The sequence below is a fragment of the Ranitomeya imitator genome, chromosome 6, assembly GCF_032444005.1.
Source record: "Ranitomeya imitator isolate aRanImi1 chromosome 6, aRanImi1.pri, whole genome shotgun sequence".
NCBI classification, from domain to species: Eukaryota; Metazoa; Chordata; class Amphibia; order Anura; family Dendrobatidae; genus Ranitomeya; species Ranitomeya imitator.
In genome coordinates, this window is record NC_091287.1 from 98890043 (window position 1) to 98913217 (window position 23175).

Consider the following 23175-nt stretch of genomic DNA (forward strand, 5'->3'; position numbering starts at 1 on the left):
ATACTTTAAATAGTATAATTTTACAACACTGGCATGCAATTATAGCATTGTTGGTGCACAAATACACTGTACCTTATACAAGGCAACTGGGGAAATGTTATTACTACTGGTTGAAAAACAATCCAAATTCTCAACCAATTACACAAAATGAAATTCAGATATCACTGTGTTAAGATGGATAAATATTAAAATTCAGACGATTTCCTAAATCAATAGTCTATAAAGTCATTTTTTGGGAATATCTTCAAAATAGCTCATTGGTGACTCAATTCAATAGTCTTGATAGGCACAGTCTTAAAGCCCCCGTCACACACAGCGAGATCGCTAGCGAGATCGCTGCTGAGTCACAAATTTTGTGACGCAACAGCGATCTCAGTAGCGATCTCGCTATGTGTGACACGTAGCAGCGACCAGGCCCCTGCTGTGAGATCGCTGGTCGTGTCGGAATGGCCTGGACCATTTTTTGATCGTTGAGGTCCCGCTGGGTAGCACACATCGCTGTTTGACACCTTACCAACGACCTCGCTCACAGGATGTCCCATTGAATCATCATGAAATAGCATTGTTCTACAGGTCGCTACAGTTCACCGCATCGCTGCTGCGTCGTTGGGGAGATCGCACTGTGTGACATCTCACCAGCGACCACATAGCGACGCTTGAGCGATCCCTGACAGGTCGTATCGTTGTCGGAATCGCTCAAGCGTCGCTATGTGTGACGGGGCCTTAAGGCTCTGTCCCCATGTCCAGTTGTTATCCATTTGTAACGGATCCTGTATTAAAAAACGGGATCTGTTACAAACAGAGCAAAAACAGAAGTCCTTTTACAGATTCCATAAGAGATTGTCATCCATTATGATCCATTTCCCATAGGCTTGAATGTTATAAAAAAACAAAAAAAAAAAACACTCTATACGGTTGCTATTTTTTTTGGCTGGACAGAAAAGTTGGTCAGACTACTTTTTTTTAATCCTGCTAAGAAATGGATTACAGCTGGAAATTAGACAAACAGAAGACATCTTTGGATACCTCCTACCTACAAATGAACAGATCCCGTATGGATCATTTTATTTCCACTTTTGTCTTCCCAAAATGGAAATATCCACTGGCCATGTGAACACAACCTACCTTCTATTTTATCTACACACAACTGAAAGAGGTAAATAATATAATGATTGTGATCTTCCACCCGGATCACCCTGCAAATTACAATAAAGCCGTCCTGGGTTGTAAGCTCCGCTTGTGGCTTATCCCAATGTAAATCACACTTAAGCACAATTTATAATTATAGATTCATGCTAAAGCATTCCGGGGCAGAGGAAATGTGTACATGTGAGATATTTATATGTGATTTTTATATATATCGTAATTTTTTTAATCAGTTGACAGCTGTTTTAGAGCATACAGCGATGCCAGGCTGAATGAGGGTCTTGATTACTTCAAGATTAGCTATCTTAAGTTTCTATTCATTTTAAGTGTTGTTAGTGTGAGGAGTCATTAGTCACTCCCTTGTCTCCAGGAACATCAGCATACATTTACATTGTTAATGAACATTTGGGGTAAATGAATTAATGACACTCTTAAACATAAATTCAGACCTAATAACTTTCAGTTTCACGGGTGTCTTAAAATGTTATCGTAGCTAAATAGAGCCATGATCTGGTCCTACCAACTGCTCAAAGGAGTCATGAAGTGAACAGAAAAAGGAATTAAACACATACATGAGCTGCAGAAATATTCACAATATCCACCAAAATCCTATGTTATAGCAGCCGCAATTACAGCATCTGAACGCGCACATAGTAATATTTTTCATTATGATTTATTTTTTCACGCCCTTTTTGAATACATAGTAAAATTTAAACATCACATAAAAGGAGAAGTAATCACTTTGTGACCCAAAAAATGCATAGGAAAATTTATATAAATTGACATGCTGCAGTCTGGAAAGACGCGCCACATGTAAGTCTCCACGTCTGATCCGCGGGCTTGGGTGGACGCATAGCGAACACAGGATTTCTTGAAATCCCATCCACCATGCTGTAACATCTGGACACTGCGGATAGGATGCAGCATCCAACACTCAGCCGTTTACAGACCGTGGGAACATACCCTTATTCATGAGCACGTCCAGGTTGCAATGTTTGACTCAGCAAAGAGTTGTGGTGCTGATGGAGGACTATGTACGTACAGACTCATTCCAAGAAACACAGGACTGTATTACTAGTCAATTTCCAGACCTAACGCTGGGTGCCTTTAATCTGAGAGGGTTACCTAAGGCTTCTTTCACACTTCAGTTGTTTGGCGTCAGTCTGCTCCGACATTGTGACGGATCCGTCAACATTGTGAGCAAATGGTTCTAACGGATCCGTTTTTTTGACGCATCCGTGTATCTGGGAAAAGTATGTACTTTTTGGAGCATGCTCAATTGAAAAAGCGGCTTGGGGCGATGGATCCGCCAAATGACGGTCGTGACGCCCATAGGGGACCATTCTATGAAATGGCGGACGCGACGGATCCGTCGCGAACCGCCATTTCGGCGCAGACAAAAAACGTTGCAATGTCCGTCAATGTCTAGACGACGTCTGCCAAATTTCGACGGATCCGTCACATGGCGGATGGAACGGACGACCATCCGCCACAATCCGTCGCTAATGCAAGTCTATGGGAAAATAGCGGATCCGCCCCCAAAAAATGGCGGATCCACTATTTGACGAAAACAGCGGATTCAAACTGACGCCAAAAGACTGAAGTGTGAAAGAGGCCTAAAGGGTAGGATAAATTTATCCACAGAAAATTCCCAAGCTCAAGCAGCAAGCTGAAATTCATGTTTGGAATATGGAAGGTCTAGTGTGGTAGAATCCTGAACAGAACACAGGCTCAGCTTTTCATTGTCGCAGTAGGAAACCATTTCTAGCGTCTCCTGTACATCACTTCTCCAGTATCCATTTGTAAGAATGTTCATTTCTGATTATCATCAAAGTAAATATGCCGCCAATCAGCAAACGAACGAGCAAAATGGTCATTATTGTGATGAGATCATCAATAATAATGGCTCTTCATATAACATTTTTGTTTGTTTGAATGGGCTACTAAGTAAGAGCAGATAGATCTGTCAGTAGTTGATCGGCACTTGTTATTGGGCTAAAATCCTCACATCTAAATTGGCCTTTAGACTGTCATACTCTTCCATTGGTAAAATACATAAGTTTTTGCGAGTACCTGCCTTTTGTGATGAGCTCCTGAAGAGAGGGATTCTTAAATATCTCAGATTTCTTTTGATATTGCAAATTTATACTTTACAATGAAGCTTGATATCCTATACATTTTATGTAAAACTTTGTCTTGCATCAATGTAGATAGAGAAAAACACTCTAAAAATGAAGAATTCTTGAAGCTAGTCCTATCTGGATTGTGTAGACTTCCCTGGATATACACAGCACAACAAGGGGAGACACAGTTTATTGCCTGCCCCACACTAACTTTCCTACACTTTGATCAATATACATCAATATACACCAAAAAGACAATTTTAGCTCAGAAGAGCACTAGATCCATTGTTTTTGTGTGAAGGAAGTGCTGTCATACAGTGGATTGTAAAAGTTTGGACACCCCTGATCAAAATTACTTATTGTGAACAGTTAAGCAAGTTGAAGATTATATTACCTCTAAAATGTCTAAAGTTAAAGATGACACATTTCCTTTGTATTTTATAATTGTATATATATTATTTATATATACAGTATATACACAGTACAGACCAAAAGTTTGGACACATCTTCTCATTTAAAGATTTTTCTGTATTTTCATGACTATGAAAATTGTACATTCACACTGAAGGCATCAAAACTATGAATTAACACATGTGGAATTATATACTTAGCAAAAAAGTGGGAAACAACTGAAATTATGTCTTATATTCTAGGTTCTTCAAAGTAGCCACCTTTTGCTTTGAGGACTGCTTTGCACACTATTGGCATTCTCTTGATGAGTTTCAAGAGGTAGTCACCGGGAATGGTTTTCACTTCACAGGTGTGCCCTGTCCGGTTTAATAAGTGGGATTTCTTGCCTTATTAATGGGGTTGGGACCATCAGTTGTGTTGTGTAGAAGTCTGGTGGATACACAGCTGATAGTCCTACTGAATAGACTGTTAGAATTTGTATTATGTCAAGAAAAAAGCAGCCAAGTAAAGAAAAACAAGTGGCCATCATTACTTTAAGAAATGAAGGTCAGTCAGTCTGAAAATTTGGGAAAACTTTGAAACTGTCCCCAAGTGCAGTGGCAAAAACCATCAAGCGCTACAAAGAAACTGGCTCATATGAGAACCGCCCCAGGAAAGGAAGACCAAGAGTCACCTCTGCTTCTGAGGATAAGTTTATCCGAGTCACCAGCCTCAGAAATTGCAGGTTAACAGCAGCTCAGATTAGAGACCAGGTCAATGCCACGCAGAGTTCTAGCAGCAGACACATCTCTACAACAACTGTTAAGAGGAGACTTTGTGCAGCAGGTCTTCATGGTAAAATAGCTGCTAGGAAACCACTGCTAAGGACAGGCAACAAGCAGAAGAGACTTGTTTGAGCTAAAAAACACAAGGAATGGACATTAGACCAGTGGAAACCTGTGCTTTGGTCTGATGAGTCCAAATTTGAGATCTTTGGTTCCAACCACCGTGTTTTTGTGCGACGCAAAAAAGGTGAACGGATGGACTCTACATGCCTGGTTCCGAATGTGAAGCATGGAGAAGGAGGTGTGATGGTGTGGGGGTGCTTTGCTGGTGACACTGTTGGGGATTTATTCAAAATTGAAGGCATACTGAACCAGCATGGCTACCACAGCATCTTACAGCGGCATGCTATTCCATCCGGTTTGCGTTTAGTTGGACCATCATTTATTTTTCGACAGGACAATGACTCCAAACACACCTCCAGGCTGTGTAAGGTCTATTTGACCAAGAAGAAGAGTGATGAGGTGCTACACCAGATGACCTGGCCTCCACAGTCACCAGACCTGAACCCAATCGAGATGGTTTGGGGTGAGCTGGACCGCAGAGTGAAGGCAAAAGGGCCAACAAGTGCTAAGCATCTCTGGGACGTCCTTCAAGATTGTTGGAAGACCATTCTCGATGACTACCTCTTGAAGCTCATCAAGAGAATGCCAAGAGTGTGCAAAGCAGTCATCAAAGCAAAAGGTGGCTACTTTGAAGAACCTAGAATATAAGATATAATTTCAGTTTTCTCACACTTTTTTGCTAAGTATATAATTCCACATGTGTTAATTCATAGTTTTGATGCCTTCAGTGTGAATGTACAATTTTCATGGTCATGAAAATACAGAAAAATCTTTAAATGAGAAGATGTGTCCAAACTTTTGGTCTGTACTGTGGGTATATATATATCTATATATAGATATATATATATATATAGATATATATATACCGTATATACTCGACTATAAGCCGAGATTTTCAGCCCATTTTTTGGGGCTGAAAGTCCCCATCTCGGCTTATACTCGAGTCATACCCGGGGGTCGGCAGGGGAGGGTGAGTGGGGGCTGTGTAATTATACTTACCCACTCCCGGCGCAGTCCCTGCTTCTTCCAGCGCTGCATCTTCTTCCTGTATTGAGCGGTCACATGGTACCGCTCATTGCAGTCATGAATATGCGGCTCCACCTCCCATAGAGGTGGAGCCGCATATTCATGACTGCAATGAGCGGTAACTGTGACCGCTCAATACAGGAAGAAGATGCAGCGCTGGAAGAAGCAGGGACTGCAGGGACCGCGCCAGGAGCAGGTAAGTATACGGGGAGGGCAGCGCTGCGCGATATTTACCTACTCCTCGTTCCGGTGCGGCTCCATCTCCAGCGTCCTCTGGCTGTGACGCTCAGGTCAGAGGGCGCGGTGATGTAGTCAGTGCGCGCCCTCTGCTGAGCGTCAGTGCTGGAGACGGAGCCGCACGAGGAGCAGGTAAATATTGATAGTGACAGCATCCTGAGCGAAGAGAGGTATGTGATTTTTTTTTTATCCCAGCAGCAGCATTATATATTGCACAGCTTTATATGGAGCATCTATGGGGCAATAGTCAACGGTGCAGAGCATTATATATGGCACAGCTTTATATGGGGCCATAATGAACGGTGCAGAGCATTATATATGGCACAGCTTTATATGGAGCATCTATGGGGCCATAATGAACGGTGCAAAGCATTATATATGGCACAGCTTTATATGGAGCATCTATGGGGCCATAATAAACGGTGCAGAGCATTATATATGGCACAGCTTTATATGGAGCATCTATGGGGCCATAATGAACGGTGCAGAGCATTATATATAGCACAGCTTTATATGGAGCATCTATGGGGCCATAATGAACGGTGCAGAGCATTATATATGGCACAGCTTTATATGGAGCATCTATGGGGCCATAATGAACGGTATAGAGCATTATATATGGCACAGTTTTATATGGAGCATCTATGGGGCAATAATCAACGGTATGGAGCATTATATGTGGCACAGCTTTATATGGAGCATCTATGGGGCAATAATGAACGGTATGGAGCATCTATTTTTATTTTTGAAATTCACCGGTAGCTGCTGCACTTCCTACCCTAGGCTTATACTCAAGTCAATAAGTTTTCCCAGTTTTTTTGTGGCAAAATAAGGGGGGTCGCCTTATATGAGATATATATATATATATATATATATATATATATATATTCATCTTTTAGTAGACCAATGCAAAAGCTTGGGCACCGTAAGAAATTTGTGGGCTCACGAATCTTTGACCAAGGTATCAGACCTTTATTAGCCTGTTTGGATTATGACTTGTTCACTATCATTGTTAGGAAAGGCCAGGTGATGCAATTTACCAGCTTTATAAAATTCAGTCTCCTCTAAAAAAAAAATAGCGGCCATGAGTTCTTCGAAGCAGCTGCCTAACACTCTCAAAATTAAAATGGTGGATGCTCACAAAGCAGAACAAAGCTATAAGATAGCAAAGCGTTTTCATGTTGCCCTTTCCTCAGTTCAGAAATGGCAGTTAAAAGAAACAGTGGAGGTCAAGATAAGGTCTGGAAGACCAAGTAAAATTTCAATGAGAGCTGCTAGTAGGATTGCCAGATGTAAATCAGAATCCCCCGATTGACTGCAAAAGACATTCAGAAAGATTTAGCAGACTCTGGAGTTGTGGTGTATTGTTCTACTGTTCAAGACACCTGCACAAATATGGCCTTCATGAAAGAGCCATTAGAAGAAAGCGTCTTGTGCGTCCTCACCACAAAATTCAGCGTCAGAAGTATGGAAAAGAACATCTAAACAAGCCTGATGCAGTTTTGAAATACCGTATTTTCCGGACTATAGGGTAGACCAGACTATAAGATGCACCCAGGTTTTAGAGGTGGAAAATAGGGAAAAAAATATTTGAAGCAAAAAAGGTGGTAAAATATTTAATAACATAAACATACTATTATATATAATAACATATATAATAGTATGTTACTACGTTGGAAGCTACGGGTAGAAGACGGTGCTGCGGGACCAGTGTGGTGTCTGTAAAGTACTGTATGAAGATGCTGGAGGGTGAGTATAAGAATGGGGGCACAGGGCTTATATTTAAAGCACCAATCCAGAACTGAAAAATAACACTGGAGTGCTGCTTTGAGATCCCATTGGGAGAACTATAACTCCCAGCATGTCCTGCAGAACCTATGGTATGCTGGGAGTTATAGTTCACCACAGAAGTGGCAGAGTGCTTTAATGTGTGTTGTAGTGACTAACCTTTTAATTGTGGCAGCCAGCCACACTGTGGTGAGGTAAAATGCTGGAGCATCCCATCCCATGACACCACAGAGCGCTCCCTCTTGTTGCCTCTCCACAGGACAGGAGTAAGCTTGCAGATTGTAGTGTGGTGTTTGCAGGACCTGTGATGACATCAGAAGAGGGAGGGCTCTGTGCTGCCATGTGATGCTCCAGCCCGCCCTCTTCATGACATCACACAGGTCCTTTTGCTGGAGCACTCAGCATCCATCCAGCACAGCCCTGGCAGGCAGGTATGCAGCGATCTTGTCCCTTCTGGCCCCTGCTGTTGCCTCCTCCAGCAGACACACAGATCTCTCCAGCTGTTGCAGGAATCCAGTGCTGGGGAAACCATGTGTGTCCCTGTGAAGGAGTATTCATGTGCTGCTCCCTGCTCAGCTGACAGGTGGGTGGTAAAGCGGCTAATAAATATTCACTGCACTTTAATGATCAGGACCATGTGGTTTCCCCAGGGCTGATTCCTGAAGCCCAGCAGGGACATTTTTCTGCCTCCTGCCTCCCAGTGCAATTCCACTCGCTGCTGCCCCCTCCCCACGTTACATCCCTACATAAGACGCACCCACACTTTCCTCTCAAATTTGGAGGAAAAAAAAGTGTGTCTTATGGTAAGTCGTGTGGAGAAAAAAGGGCACAGACATTCAGGAAAAGAACATCTCGCCAACCATAAGCATGGGAGTTATCAATCGTGCTTTCGGGTTGTGTTGAAGCCAATGAAACAGGGAACATTTCAAGGGTGGAGGGAAGAATGGATTCAATGAAAATTCAACAAATTCTTAGTGAAAAGAGGATGGCTTCTACAAATGGATAATGATCCTAAACACCCATCAAAATCAACAACAGACTACCTCAAAAGGCAAAAGGTGAAGGTTTTACAATGGCCCTCACAGCACCCGGATCTGAACATCATTGTAAGCTGTGGCTAGGTCTCAAAATAGCAGTGCATACAAGACGCCCCAGGAATCTCACAGAACTGGAAGAATTTTAAAGGAAGAATGATTTAAAATCCCTCAAATAAAAATTAAAAGACTCTTGGCTACAAAAAGCGTTTACAAGCTGTGATACTTACAAGGTACTAACCATGCAGGGCGCCCAAAGTTTTTCATTGGCCCATTTTCCTTTTTGTAATTACCGTATTTTCCGGCGTATATAAGACGACTTTTTGACCCCTAAAAATTGTCCCAAAAATTGTCACCTGACCGCGACGTCATCGAAGGTCCTTCACTCACTGCATTCTCAGGAACGGAGGGAGACGCTAGCAGCGCTGTGAGCCAGGGGCCGTCCGAGGGTGAGTATATCCATGTTTTTTATTTTTATTCTTTATTTTTTACATGAATATGGATCCCAGGGCCTGAAGGAGAGTCTCCTCTCCTCCAGACCCTGGGAACCACACGCCGTATAAGATGACTGGGCGTATAAGATGACCCCCGGCTTGTACAGCGGGCATATCCCAAATTCCATATTTTATATGGAAAAGATGGGGGTCGTCTTATACGCCCAGTCGTCTTATACACCAGAAAATACGGTAATAAAATAATAAAGATGAAAAATATATATATATACTTTTGCCTAAAATAAAAAAGAAATGTGTCATCTTTAACTTTAGGCCTTTTAGAAATCACTTCATCTTCAACTTGCTTAACAATAACAGTAATTTTGACCAGTGCTGCCCAAACTTTAATATGTCAATGTCCATTTCAGGGTGGCCCGAAATGATCATTTCTATAATCAAACAAATAGCTTAAGGCCATGTTCACACAGTGCGTTTTTTACTGCGGAACCGCAGCGGTTTTGCCGCTGCGGTTCTGCAGCTGTTTTCCATGCAGGGTACATAACAATGTAACCCTATGGAAAACAGTCACTGCTGTGCACATGATCCGTAATTTCGTTTAAAAAGCCGCGCAGAATAGCTGCGGCAAAAAAGAAGGAGCATGTCACTTCTTTTTCCTGAACCGCAGCGGTTCTGCACCCATAGACCTCCATTGTGAGGTCAAAATCGCAGTAAAACCCGCAGATCAAAAATATATCTGCGGGTTTTACTGCGATTTGATGTGCAGAACCGCTGCAGCAGGAAGTGCGGGGGAGCGGGCGGAAGTGCGTGGGCGGAGTGTGGCTGCCCCCCTGTGCTCCGATCCCGCCCCCCGTGCTCCGATGCCCCCCCCGTGCTCCGATGCCCCCCCCCCAGTGCTCCGATGCCCCCCCCCGTGCCCTAATCTCCCCCCCTTATACTTACCCGGCGTCCCGGTGTCCGTCCGTCCGGCCGTCTTCTCCCTGGGCGCCGCCATCTTGCAAAATGGCGGGCGCATGCGCAGTGCGCCCGCCGAATCTGCCGGCCGGCAGATTCGCTCCAAAGTGCATTTTGATCACTGAGATATAACCTATCTCAGTGATCAAAATAAAAAAATAGTAAATGACACTCCCCCCCCACTTTGTCACCCCCATTGGTAGGGACAATAAAAAAATTAAGATTTTTTTTTTTTTTTCACTAAGGTTAGAATAGGGGTAGGGGTAGGGTTAGGGGTAGGGTTAGGGGTAGGGGTAGGGTTAGGGGTAGGGTTAGGGGTAGGGTTAGGGGTAGGGTTAGGGGTAGGGTTAGGGTATTTTCAGCCATTTTAGCCCTAAAAAGCTTCCTAGGAAACACACAGTCTCTGCATAGAAAACTGCATAAAAAAAGGATAAAAAAACGCATCAAAAAATGCATCAAAAAAGGACAAAAAAAGGACCTGCGTTGTTTTTTAAAAAAACTGTCCTGAAAAAAAAAGGATGGAAATCCGGAACGTGTGAACATACCCTTAGGAAATTGGGAGAAAAAAATATTTCTGAAAAAACATTAAAAAATGAAATTGTCATGACAACAGAAAAAAAAAAAAACTATGAAAAATGAGAAAGCCGGGCTAGTACATTTTGGAGCATACTAAATTTGGAGACATCTACAACATTTTTCGAGTAATCCAACATAATCATAAAACAATTGGGGCACATTTATAAAACTGTCTAAAAGAAAAACTTGCTTTGGGCAACAAAGAGAGATTCATAAATCTACGCCAATGTCTACACAAGTCTACACTAAATACTCTACCTATAATATCCGCTCGTAGAGTCCCTTTATAATTATCTTCATTACTGGCTTTTGTCTCAGACATGACTCCATTCTGCACAATGGTTGAACAGCAGGGATGAATACTGAGTTTCTAATTAAGCACCATGGTAAAGTTTTCACAATTGTGGTTAAAACAGAACAAAGCCTAATAATATGAAAAACGTGCGATACATATATAATAGTTTAATAACGGCCTGTAATGTGAAGTCTCACATTTGCTACATAAGCAGTTCACGCAGCTAGAATTCAGTACAAACTTCCACATACAATTGTATTTCTGAACATATAAAGATTTTTGCTTTTTATGTTGAAGAAAATCTATTCTGTCTGTAATACTCTGCAGGTTCTAGAGCACGGAGGTGTGATCCACCTGTCAGGTTTATTTTTTTGCTGCTAGTATATTGCATTTTCATCAGTAACTATTAACCCATGACCTCATCAGAGAAGTGAAGCAACACTGCCGGTAAAAATCACTTGCATTTTCGCCTTCCTTCACCCTATAACGAAAAGTAACATGGCAGTATTGAACCACAAATTAGGTCTCAATTAGGATTTGGAGGGAGCATGGTGAGCTTGCATTTTCCCTGTATGGACTTAAAGGGAATCTGTCAATAACATATGCCCTAGGCAAACAGATGAATAGGGCAATGTAAAACCTTTCCAAGGACACCTGTTTTGCCGAAATCTGATGTTCTCTCTTTCTGAAATTCGTCTTTTATTCATATGCAAATTTGCTTCGGAACAGCAGAGGTGGACGTCTCAGTGCACTTGCAGTCTTCAGCTCCTCTATGCTTATCAGCGACTGCGCCACACCTTATAATGGAGAAGCTCAGCTACATAAAGTCCCTTCTGATCTCCAATGTCAATGAAGTAGCAGAGGGCAGATCCGGCTTGGAGCAGCAAAGAGGAGATGACGACTCCAAATGCACTGATATCCTTATCCTTGGTCCTACAAAGCAAATTTGCATATGAACATAAGACAACTTTCAATGCAATGGAGCATATGATTGGACCAAATCGCGTATCTTTGTAAAGGTTTCACACTGCCCTATACAACAGAAAGTCAGCTTTATACGAGTATCTACCTTTATATGGTTGGGACTAACGCTAGTGACATCGACAATATAAGGTCCCCATGGCCCCTGTGCAGGTGAACATGCAGCAAAAGTAAAATGTTCGCTTCGGTAAAAAAATGGACTCTGAATAAAACAGACAATTTTTTTCCATGTAACATTTCCATATTAAAGTAAAGTTTCAATTTTTTGGACAATCCTCCTAAAAACACCAATTTATAATTTCTTTCTACTCTGGCAGGAGATGTCAAAGGGGGTACGATGGGCAGAACAAGTTTAAAACAGGCAGAATTGCTGCAATAAGTGAAAAATGCCTTGAAAAAGATGCGAGTTTAGCGTCGAAACTCGAAGTGCTAATAAGATTATTCTAGTCAACTATGTCAAGAGCATATTATTTCAGGAGGGCAGCCTGTTTTTAACGTGTTTCATCCACCAGTTGTCAAGCTCTTCTAGTGGATTTATTCCCCCAGCCACGGGGCAGCAGCTGGTATTTTATACTTTACACAGTGGTTGTGTCTCACACAACCCCACCAGGTGAACACTATCTATTGTCTCTTTGTCCTACTCAATTAGGGTTTTAGACTATGTGTGCGCTCTATTCCCTTTACAGCTCCACTTCTCAAAAAGGGCATGGTGGCAGTGAGGGACACTCTGCAGACCGGCCGGGACAGCAGGGCATAGACCCAAACCTAGGTCTGTCTCGCTGCCTTCATAACAGTCAGGACCCTATGGATTTACTTTTTATTCATTCATTCTAGCAGCCAAAATGTTATCATTTTGACGTAAGCTTCGATATATGAGGTTTTGCTATTTTTGTAAGAAGAGCTGATGTATTTTTCAGTGCCAATTTGACAAACACGTTTGTAAGGCTCTGCTCAAACGTAGCATAAATGCAGCTTTTTTCCTGCAGCTCTTTGTCTGCATGCTTTCTGCAGATGTCCACATCAAAGTGCACAACTGTGAGACACCACATTTAATCTTAATTATACAGAGGTCTATTTTCAGTAGGCCAGGAGACATACAGTCATGGATAAAAGTTTTGAGAATGAGACAAATATTAATTTTTCCAAAGTCTACTGCTTCATTTTTTCTAATGGCAATTTGCATATACTCCTGAATGTCAGAGTGATCAGCTTAACAGCAATTACTGTACTTGCAAAGTCAATATTTGCCCAGAAAATGAACTTTAACCCCCAAAACACATTTCAACATCATTGCAGTCCTGCCTTAAAAGGAGCAGCTAACATCGTTTTAGTGATTGATCCATTAACACAGGTGTGGGTGTTGATGAGGACAGGGCTGGCGATCAATCAGTCATGATTAAGTAAGAATGACATCACTGGACACTTTAAAAGGAGGCTGGTGCTTGGTATCATTGTTTCTCTTCAGTTAACCATGGTTATCTCTAAAGAAACGCATGCAGCCATCATTGCACTGCACAAAAATGGCCTAACAGGGAAGAGTATCGCAGCTACAAAGATTGCACCTCAGTCAACAATCTATTGCATCATCAAGAACTTCAAGGAGAGAGCTTCCATTATTGTCAAAAAGGCTCCAGGGCGCCCAAGAAAGACCAGCAAGCGCCAGGACCGTATCTTAAAACTGTTTCAGCTGCGGGATCGGACTACCAGCAGTGCCGAGCTTGTTCAGGAATGGCAGCAGGCTGGTATGAGTGCTTCTGCACGCACTGTGAGGCGGAGACTCTTTGAGCAAGGCCTGGTTTCAAGGAGGGCAGCAAAGAAGCCACTTCTCTCCAGAAAAAACATCATGGACCGACTGATATTCTGCAAAAGGTACAGGGAGTGGACTGCTGAGGACTGGGGCAAAGTCATTTTCTCTGACGAATCCCCTTTTCAATTGTTTGGGACATCTGGAAAATAGCTTATTCGGAGAAGAAGAGGTGAGCGCTACCACCAGTCTTGTCTCATGCCAACTGTAAAGCATCCTGAAACCATTCATGTGTGGAGTTGCTTCTCAGCCAAGGGAATCGGCTCACTCACAGTCTTGCCTAAAAACACAGAAATGAATAAAGAATGGTACCAGAATGTCCTCCAAGAGCAACTTCTCCCAACCGTCCAAGAGCAGTTTGGCGCCCAACAATGCCTTTTCCAGCATGATGGAGCACCTTGCCATAAAGCAAAGGTGATAACTAAATGGCTCATGGAACAAAACATAGAGATTTTGGTTCCATGGCCTGGAAACTCCCCAGATCTTAATCCCATTGAGAACTTGTGGTCAATCATCAGGAGACGGGCAGACAAACAAAAACCAACAAATTCTGGCAAAATGCAAGCATTGATTATGCAAGAATGGACTGCTATCAGTCAGGATTTGGTCCAGAAGTTGATTGAGAGCATGCCAGGGAGAACTGCAGAGGTCTTGAAGAAGAAGGGTCAACACTGCAAATATTGACTTGCTGCATTAACTCATTCTAACTGTCAATATAACCTATTGGTACTCCTAATATGATTGCAATTATATTTCTGTATGTGATATAAACATCAGACAAACACTAATAAAAACCAGAGGGCAGCAGATCATGTGAAAATATAATTTTGGTGGCATTCTCAAAAAATTTGGCCATTACTGTACACTGTGTGCAGAATTATTAGACAAGTTATATTTTAGAGGATTATTTTTATTATTGATCAACAACTATGTTCTCAATCAACCCAAAAGACTCAAATATCAAAGTTTAATATTTTTGGAAGTTGGAGTAGTTTTTTTTTTAGATTTGGCTATCTTAGGAGGATATCTGTTGGTGCACGTAACTATTACTGTGCAGAATTATTAGGCAACTTAATAAATACCGTATATACTCGAGTATAAGCCGAGATTTTCAGCCCATTTTTTGGGGCTGAAAGTCCCCCTCTCGGCTTATACTCGAGTCATATACCGGGAGGTCAGCAGGGGAGGGGGAGCGGGGGCTGTGTAGTTATACTTACCTGCTGCGGCGCGGTCCCTGCAGTCCCTGGCTTCCCCGGTGCTGCAGATTCTTCCTGTACTGAGTGGTCACATGGCACCGCTCATTACAGAAATGAATAGGTGGCTCCACCTCCCATAGGGGAGGAGCCGCATAGTCATTGCTGTAAATGATCGGTAACTGTGACCGCTCAATTACAGGAAGAAGCTGCAGCGCCGGGTAAGCCAGGGACTGCAGGGACCGCGCCGCAGCAGGTGAGTATATGGGGATCGCAGCGCTGCGCTATATTTACCTGCTCCTCGCTCCGGTGCGGCTCCGTCTCCAGCGTCCTCTAGCAGTAACGCTCAGGTTAGAGGGCGCGGTGACGTAGTCAGAGCGCGCCCTCTGCTGAGCGTCAGTGCTGGAGACGGAGCCGCACGAGGAGCAGGTAAATATTGAAAGCATCGGCGTCCTGAGCAAGAGAGGTGAGTATGTGATTTTTTTTTTATTGCAGCACCAGCAGCAGCATTCTATATGGCACAGCATTATATATGGAGCATCTATGGGGCCATAATCAACGGTGCAGAGCATTCTATATGGGGCACAGCATTATATATGGAGCACCTATGGGGCCATAATCAACGGTGCAGAGCATTCTATATGGGGCACAGCATTATATATGGAGCACCTATGGGGCCATAATCAACGGTACAGAGCATTCTATATGGGGCACAGCATTATATATGGAGCATCTATGGGGCCATAATGAACGGTGCAGAGCATTATATATGGGGCACAGCTTTATAAGGAGCATCTATGGGGTCATAATCAACGGTGCAGAGCATTCTATATGGGGCACAGCATTATATATGGAGCACCTATGGGGCCATAATCAACAGTGCAGAGCATTATATATGGGGCACAGCTTTATAAGGAGCATCTATGGGGCCATAATCAACGGTGCAGAGCATTCCATATGGGGCACAGCATTATATATGGAGCACCTATGGGGCCATAATCAACAGTGCAGAGCATTATATATGGGGCACAGCTTTATAAGGAGCATCTATGGGGCCATAATCAACGGTGCAGAGCAATATATATATGGCACAGCTTTCTATGGAGCATCTATGGGGCCATAATGAACGGTATAGAGCATTCCATATGGCACAGCTTTATGTGGAGCATCTATGGGGCCATAATGAACGGTGCAGAGCATTCTATATAGCACAGTTGTATATGGAGCATCTATGGGGCAATAATGAACGGTATGGAGCATCTATTTTTATTTTTGAAATTTACCAGTAGCTGCTGCATTTCCTACCCTAGGCTTATACTCGAGTCAATACATTTTCCCAGTTTTTTGCGGCAAAATTAGGGGGGTCGGCTTATACTCGGGTCGGCTTATACTCGAGTATATACGGTACCAAATATATTCCCATCTCACTTGTTTATTTTCACAAGGTAAACCAATATCACTGCACAAAATTTAGAAATAAACATTTCTGACATGCAAAAACAAACCCCCCAAAAATTAGTGACCAATGTAGCCACCTTTCTTTATGATGACACTCAGCAGCCTTCCATCCATGGATTCTGTCAGTTGCTTGATCTGTTTACGATCAACATTGCATGCAGCAGCCACCACAGCCTCCCAGACACTGTTCCGAGAGGTGTACTTTTTCCCTCCCTGTAGATCTCACATTTTATGAGGGACCACATGTTCTCTAAGGGGTTCAGATCAGGTGAACAAGGGGGCCATATCATTATCTTTTCTTCTTTGAGACCTTCACTGGCCAGCCATGCTGTGGAGTAGTTGGAGGCATGTGATGGAGCATTGTCCTGCATGAAAATCATGTTTTTCTTGAACGATACTGACTTCTTCCTGTACCACTGCTTGGAGAAGTTGTCTTCCAGAAACTGGCAGTAGGTCTGGGAGTTGAGCTTCACTTCATCAACCCGAAAAGGTCCCACAAGTTCATCTTTGATGATACCAGCCCATACCAGTACCCAACCTCCACCTTGCTGGCGTCTGAGTCCGAGTGGAGCTCTCTGCCCTTTACTGATCCAGCCTCTGGCCCATCAAGAGTCACTCTCATTTCATTAGTCCACAAAACCTTTGAAAAGTCAGTCTTAAGAGATTTCTTGGCCCTGTCTTGACGTTTTATCTTACGTTTCTTGTTCAATGGTGGTCATTTTTCAGCCTTCCTTACCTTGGCCATGTCCCTGAGTATCGCACACCTTGTGCTTTTTGTTACTCCAGTAACGTTGCAGCTCTGAAATATGGCAAAACTGGTGGCAAATGGCATCTTGGCAGCTTCACACTTGATTTTCCTCAATTCATGGGCAGTTATTTTGCGCCTTTTTTGCCCAACACGCTTCTTGCGACCCTGTTAGCTATTTGCCATGAAACGCTTGATTGTTCGGTGATCACGCTTCAAAAGTTTGGCAATTTCAAGACTGCTGCATCCCTCTGCAAGACATCTCACAATTTTGGACTTTTCATAGCCCATTAAATCTCTCTTCTGACCCATTTTGCCAAAGGAAAGGAAGTTGCCTAATTATTAAGCACACCTTATATAGGGTTTTGATGTCATTAGACAACACCCCTCCTCATTACAAAGATGCACATCACCTGATTTACTTAATTGGTAGTTGACTCTCAAGCCTGAACAGCTTGGAGAAGGACAACATACAAAGTATCAGGTCATCAAAATACAACATGCCTAATAATTCGTTTGAATGTTGACTCTTGAGTTGATGTTTCCTGCAGCTTATTGTCTGCTATCTTTGGGGGGCAGGTACATAGGATAATTGAACAATAGATGTTTGCTATTATGTTGATTACCCATTGTATAAGTCCAGCTTGTTTGTTGTCCTGCAAAAGCGGGGTTCCACTGGTGGGAGTAGTCAGCCATGGAAGCCCCTAGTCGTAGCTGCTATAATCCCAGTACTCAGCGGGAGGGTGAAACTCTGTAATTTGCACCTTCTTGGGTATTTTGCTTTGACTGTTCTATATGTTATTGTCTGTTTGGTGGTTCAATAAAGTATTGCCACACCGTTTTGCCCTCATCCTGCGTTGTCTCAGTAGTATTATGCCCACAGGAAAAGGAGAGCAGGCATTCAGTGGGATGAGGCCTGGTCAATGTGGTCTTGGGCAAGCGGATGAGAACACCCACTGACCCCTGTGTCCCCACATCCAGTTATTGCATTTTTGCTGCATGTGTTTTCTCACTTATTTTTGGTGCAGATTTGAAGCAGCATTTTTAAAGAGGGGTTTTTATATAGGATGCAAGAGATTTGATTCTGCACAAAAAAGTCCCTTGCGTTGGTGAAGATAATGGTTACTTTATGTCCCAATTGAAACTGTTCATTCTCCCACCATAAATGCTGACTGATTCTGCAGAAAGCTGAAATCTGTATCAATCACCAGATTGTCAGTTTTATGATAGAATTACTAGGGCCTACAAAAGACAAGTTCTCCTTAGGTCATTCTACATCGCATGGCTAATATATAAATGTCTACTGTTAATTTTTTTGTTGTGATCATTGTACATGTTGAACAAAAAGCTTATTTTTTAATCAGGTCATATAAATGGTCAAAGTGCCAAATAACTAGCTGCAAAGTCAGTTCCAAATAGAATTCTTTTCTACAGGACCTTTGGGGCTTTTTGTTTTAAGTGACCATCACTTTTTAAAGCAGAGTTCCTCTAGGCCAAGCTCACCTTTTCATATGGACTATGTTGTCACGCAATGGCCAAAATAAACATGAATAGAAGAAAAAAAAAAGGTTTATTTTGGATTTTCACTTTAAACCTGATGCTTCCATGATAGATATTAAGCACACTTAATTTTTTTCTTTTCTAAGCAGAAGATATTTTTCATTTTGATTTACAAGTCTGCACTTTATAATAAAATGTAATAGAAATCAGTTCTTAAAAAATTAAATATGATGTACTTTAATTATAGCGCTCAGAATTATCAGGCTGGGATTAGAAATGAAGCTACAGTTGTTCATTGGGGAATTTAGGAGACCCTTTATCTTCTAAAATGTTGTAGATTTATGCTGCAAATGAGACCATAAACAGAAGAGCATCATCTTTATTAAAATGAAACTCTGGTAAAGTTGTATTTAGCCTATAAGTATGGTCACGCAGAATATTACACACTTCTCTTGCCTCCGCATTATATTTTTGATGCTTTCATTTATTTTAGCTATAACAATTTTTTATATAAATATATATTTTGCTGTATTTGTGGTATAATTTGGGGGAAAATGACACTTAATGGTAATTTATATATTAAAAAAAGTCTAGAGGATATGTCACAATACAAACTGCATATATTATTAAATAGAACACTTGGACCTGATGGGATTGGTGGACTTATTTTGAAAACCCATGTCAATATGTTTGTATAGTCCCTTTTGACAGTCTTCCTGCACTAGCTGGACTGATAAAATGTTCATTTGCATTTGAGGATTACACAGCTATTTTGACACAAATTTTCAAAATAACTCCGACCAGCCTAATCGGAACTAACAGTACAATATCTAAAACAATTGCAGACTGTTCAGAGAACTGCAAAAAAAAACAATAAAAGATGGAATAGATTTGAGACATCGCTGGTATCTCCAGTATAAGATCATACAGGCAGTTTGGACAGCAGCATGAGCAGCCTCTTCTTACATCAGCATCCCTGGTATATTGTATAGACAGGGTGGACAGCAGCATGCGCCTCTTCTTACCTCAACACTAGTGGTTTGCCTCATCTCTGGTATTAGATCAGATAAACAAAGTGGACAGCAGTGTGAGCAGCCTCTTCTTACATCAGCATCCCTGGTATATTGTATAGACAGGGTGGACAGCAGCGTGAGCCTCTTCTTACCTCAACACCAGTGGTTTGCCTCATCTCTGGTATTAGATCAGATAAACAAAGTGGACAGCAGTGTGAGCAGCCTCTTCTTACCTCAGCACTCCTGGCATTTCCAGAATTAGATTAGAAAGACTGGGTGAAAAGCACTGTGAGTGGCCTTCTCTTACCTCAGCACTCTTGGTATATACAATATTAGATCAGATAGACAAAGAGGACAGCAGTGTGAGCAGCCTGTTACGTCTAGTATTAGATCAGATAAGACAGGGTGGACAGCAGTGTGAGTGGCCTCTTCTTACATCAGCACCCCTGGTACTTCCAGAATAAGATTAGAAAGACTGGGTGAAAAGCACTGTGAGTGGCCTTCTCTTACCTCAGCACTCTTGGTATATGCAATATTAGATCAGATAGACAAAGTGGACAGCAGTGTGAGCAGCCTCTTACGTCTAGTATTAGATCAGATAAGACAGGGTGGACAGCAGTGTGATTGGCCTCTTCTTACCTCAATACCTGTGGTATCTCCAGTAGTAGATCAAACAGACAGGGTGGACAGCAATGTGAGGAGCCTCTTCTTATCTCAGCACCACTGGTATCTCCAGTAGTAGATCAAACAGACAAAGTGGACAGCAATGTGAGCCTCTTCTTATCTCAGCACCACTGGTATCTCCAGAATTAGATCAGATAGACAGGGTGGACAGCAGTGTGAGCAGCCTCTTCTTACCTCAGCACTCCTGATGTAACTAGTATTAGATCTGATAGACATAGTGGACAGCAGTGTGAGCAGCCTCTCCTTACCTCAGCACCCGTGGTATCTCCAGTATTAGATCATATAGACAAGGAGGACAGCAGTGTGAGCAGCCTCTTCTTACCTCTGCACCACTGGTATGTTGAGTATTAGATCAGAAAGACAAAGTGGACAAGCACTGTGAGCAGCCGCTTGAGTGAAACCAGGTAGCAGCCACATTAAGGCTATGTACACACGTTGTGGATTAGGCTTAGGAATTTCTGGTGCGGATTCTGCCTCTCCTGGCAGAAAATGCTCCTGCGGATTTGTTGCGTTTTTCGTGCGGTTCCGCAGCGTTTTTTGCGTTTTTTGCTGTGGTTTTCTTGCGGATTTGCTGCGTTTTTTTACCCCTGCGGTTTTCTATAATGGAATGGGTACAGAAACGCTGCAGATTCACAAAAAAGAAGTGACATGCTACTTCTTTTAAACCGCAGCGGATTTTCCGCAAAGTGTGCACAGCATTTTTTTTTTCTCATTGATTTACATTGTACTGTAAATCAATTGCGGATCTGCAGCGTTTCTGCACTGCAAAAAACGCTGCGGATCCGCAGAAAATCCGCAACGTGTGCACATACCCTAATTCTATAGTGATTACATCCCTAAACAAAATTATTGTGATTTGCATTTAGGAATTTATTTAAAATTACATTTCCTTCAGTTATTTATTTTTTTCTAATCCCGGAGATTTAAAACAACACATCCATAAACAGCAGGTTGTAGATGGAACTCCAGTGGCACATTTAATAGCATAGTAACCGATGTCATCACGTCAGCCCCATTAATCATTAATCATGTAGCTATTTTTCTACAAACAAAAAAAAAACTTCCTCGGGATCCAGGGCCTTGTTTGTCTTCATGCATATATGGCAGAATTTCCTAGGAAATGTACTGTAGTTAATTCTCAAAAACATCAATAGGAGGCCTGTACGCAGTGCCTATTCTGCATCTGTATCATGTAGTACTTACAGGACTGTAGTTCTGATGATGCCACCCAGACACGGGCAATACTTATACCCTCCCCTATAATATGAGCTGTGCATGCTCAGCCTGGGACTTCCGCGGCATGCACAGCACAGTTATTTTAGATTTAAGATTACAAATAAATTTCACTTCCTTGGTTCCAGATGCACATGTTCAATGACTGGAAAATTAGTTTAGGTGTCATGGTGTATAACAGACTACTCGCGGAATGTTTTCGCGACAAGGATCACGTTCCAAGCAGCTTGTTAGGCTCATCACTTCCTCAAACTATGTTGTCACTGCTAGCGAGTGAGTGAAGAATCCCAGGCACAGTGACACACATAATCACAGACAGTTTCCTCTCCCCATGCAGCCCTCAGTAGGATTAACGCTTATTATTACCCTAAATTGAAAGAACTGCAAACTTTAACTACAATTATTTTAATTTGATTTTATGGTTTCGGTAAGCAAATGTCTTGTGTCAATCAGAAATAAAGCATTTATTTACTTAAGGATGGGGCAAACGACGTGAACAAGGTTCGCGCAGAATAACACGATACAAAGGTACGGGGAACGCAGGATCTGATGGGAGTTCAGACGCGGTGACAGTGCACTAAACAAGCCGATATTACGCGCCTTTAATTGAACGGTGAAAGGTGCTGTCGTAATAAAGGCGCGATGTACGATCACGGGATTACAACTGTTCAGTAATCGCCATGTTTCTGTACAGCGGGATGGTTTCCAGAGCCTCTTACCTAAGTCATGCTTTCCGACCTCACTCTGTAACGGGTCAAATCCAACTTCTTCAGACTGCAAAGGATGGCGAGTTTGGGGATCAGGTTCTTGCATTCTTAAAAAAAAGGTTTAGCTAAAAGAAAGAAGAAAAAACATTTGTAAAAGACTAATAAGGCTAAACATATGGTAAATTACTAATCTATAAAGGAACTTATGCCAGTGGTGATTATATTTGATATCAGACCCCTTCTCATTTTTACAGGAGGAAACTTTTATGTTTGGTCAAAAGATATCCAACATTTAAGGTTAGAAGAAACAATGAGACCGCAGGATGGAGTTGTGTCTGTCCGATCCATCATAGAGCATCTGCCCCCTCTCCATACTGGAATACTAAAGGTCAGTGATGAAGAAGATGCATGTCAGTAAGTCATGAACAATTTTATTAGCTGAAATTGGACCGTAAAAGACAGTCAATCTGCAGACACGTTACGTGGATTTGCATTAAGGCTTATGGGGCCAAGTTCATGAGTAACTTTAGACAAAGAATTCAATCGCGATCATTTTTTAGTGATGGCCCCGACGCAGTAAATGGCAGATTGCAGCACAACTAAACTGACAATCAGATGCAATGTAACAATACCATAGCAAGATCTTTGTTGTGCGACACATGTTGCCTAAAGAAGCACCATTTTATATACTTTTTTTTACCAGTGGCCTATTGAACTGGTTGTCCACAAAGAGAATGGATACTTTCGAGGGAAATTGTAGATGATGATAAATATGACAAAATGGTGGTTGTAATATACAGACTACAGCAAACAGAAGCATGTGTTCCCCGACTGTGGTTTGTCATGAAACATGAGAATTAAAGGAGTTGTCCACTACTAGGACAACCCCTTCTTGATCAAAATGTGTGGCACAGATATAATAAAGCCT

At 42.2% G+C, this 23175-nt stretch overlaps 1 protein-coding gene across 5 annotated transcripts in view; it reads right to left on the reverse strand.

The window, feature by feature from the left end:
* Window positions 1–23175, reverse strand: part of TBC1D5 (TBC1 domain family member 5) — an 811132-nt gene that overhangs the window by 504740 nt on the left and 283217 nt on the right. For all 5 annotated transcript variants that reach the window (XM_069729958.1, XM_069729963.1, XM_069729960.1 and 2 more), the window contains one exon: window positions 22260–22372. In XM_069729958.1, the coding sequence (XP_069586059.1) occupies window positions 22260–22353 (94 nt within the window). In that variant the 5' untranslated portion in view covers window positions 22354–22372. The remainder of the gene's footprint in view (window positions 1–22259; window positions 22373–23175) is intronic.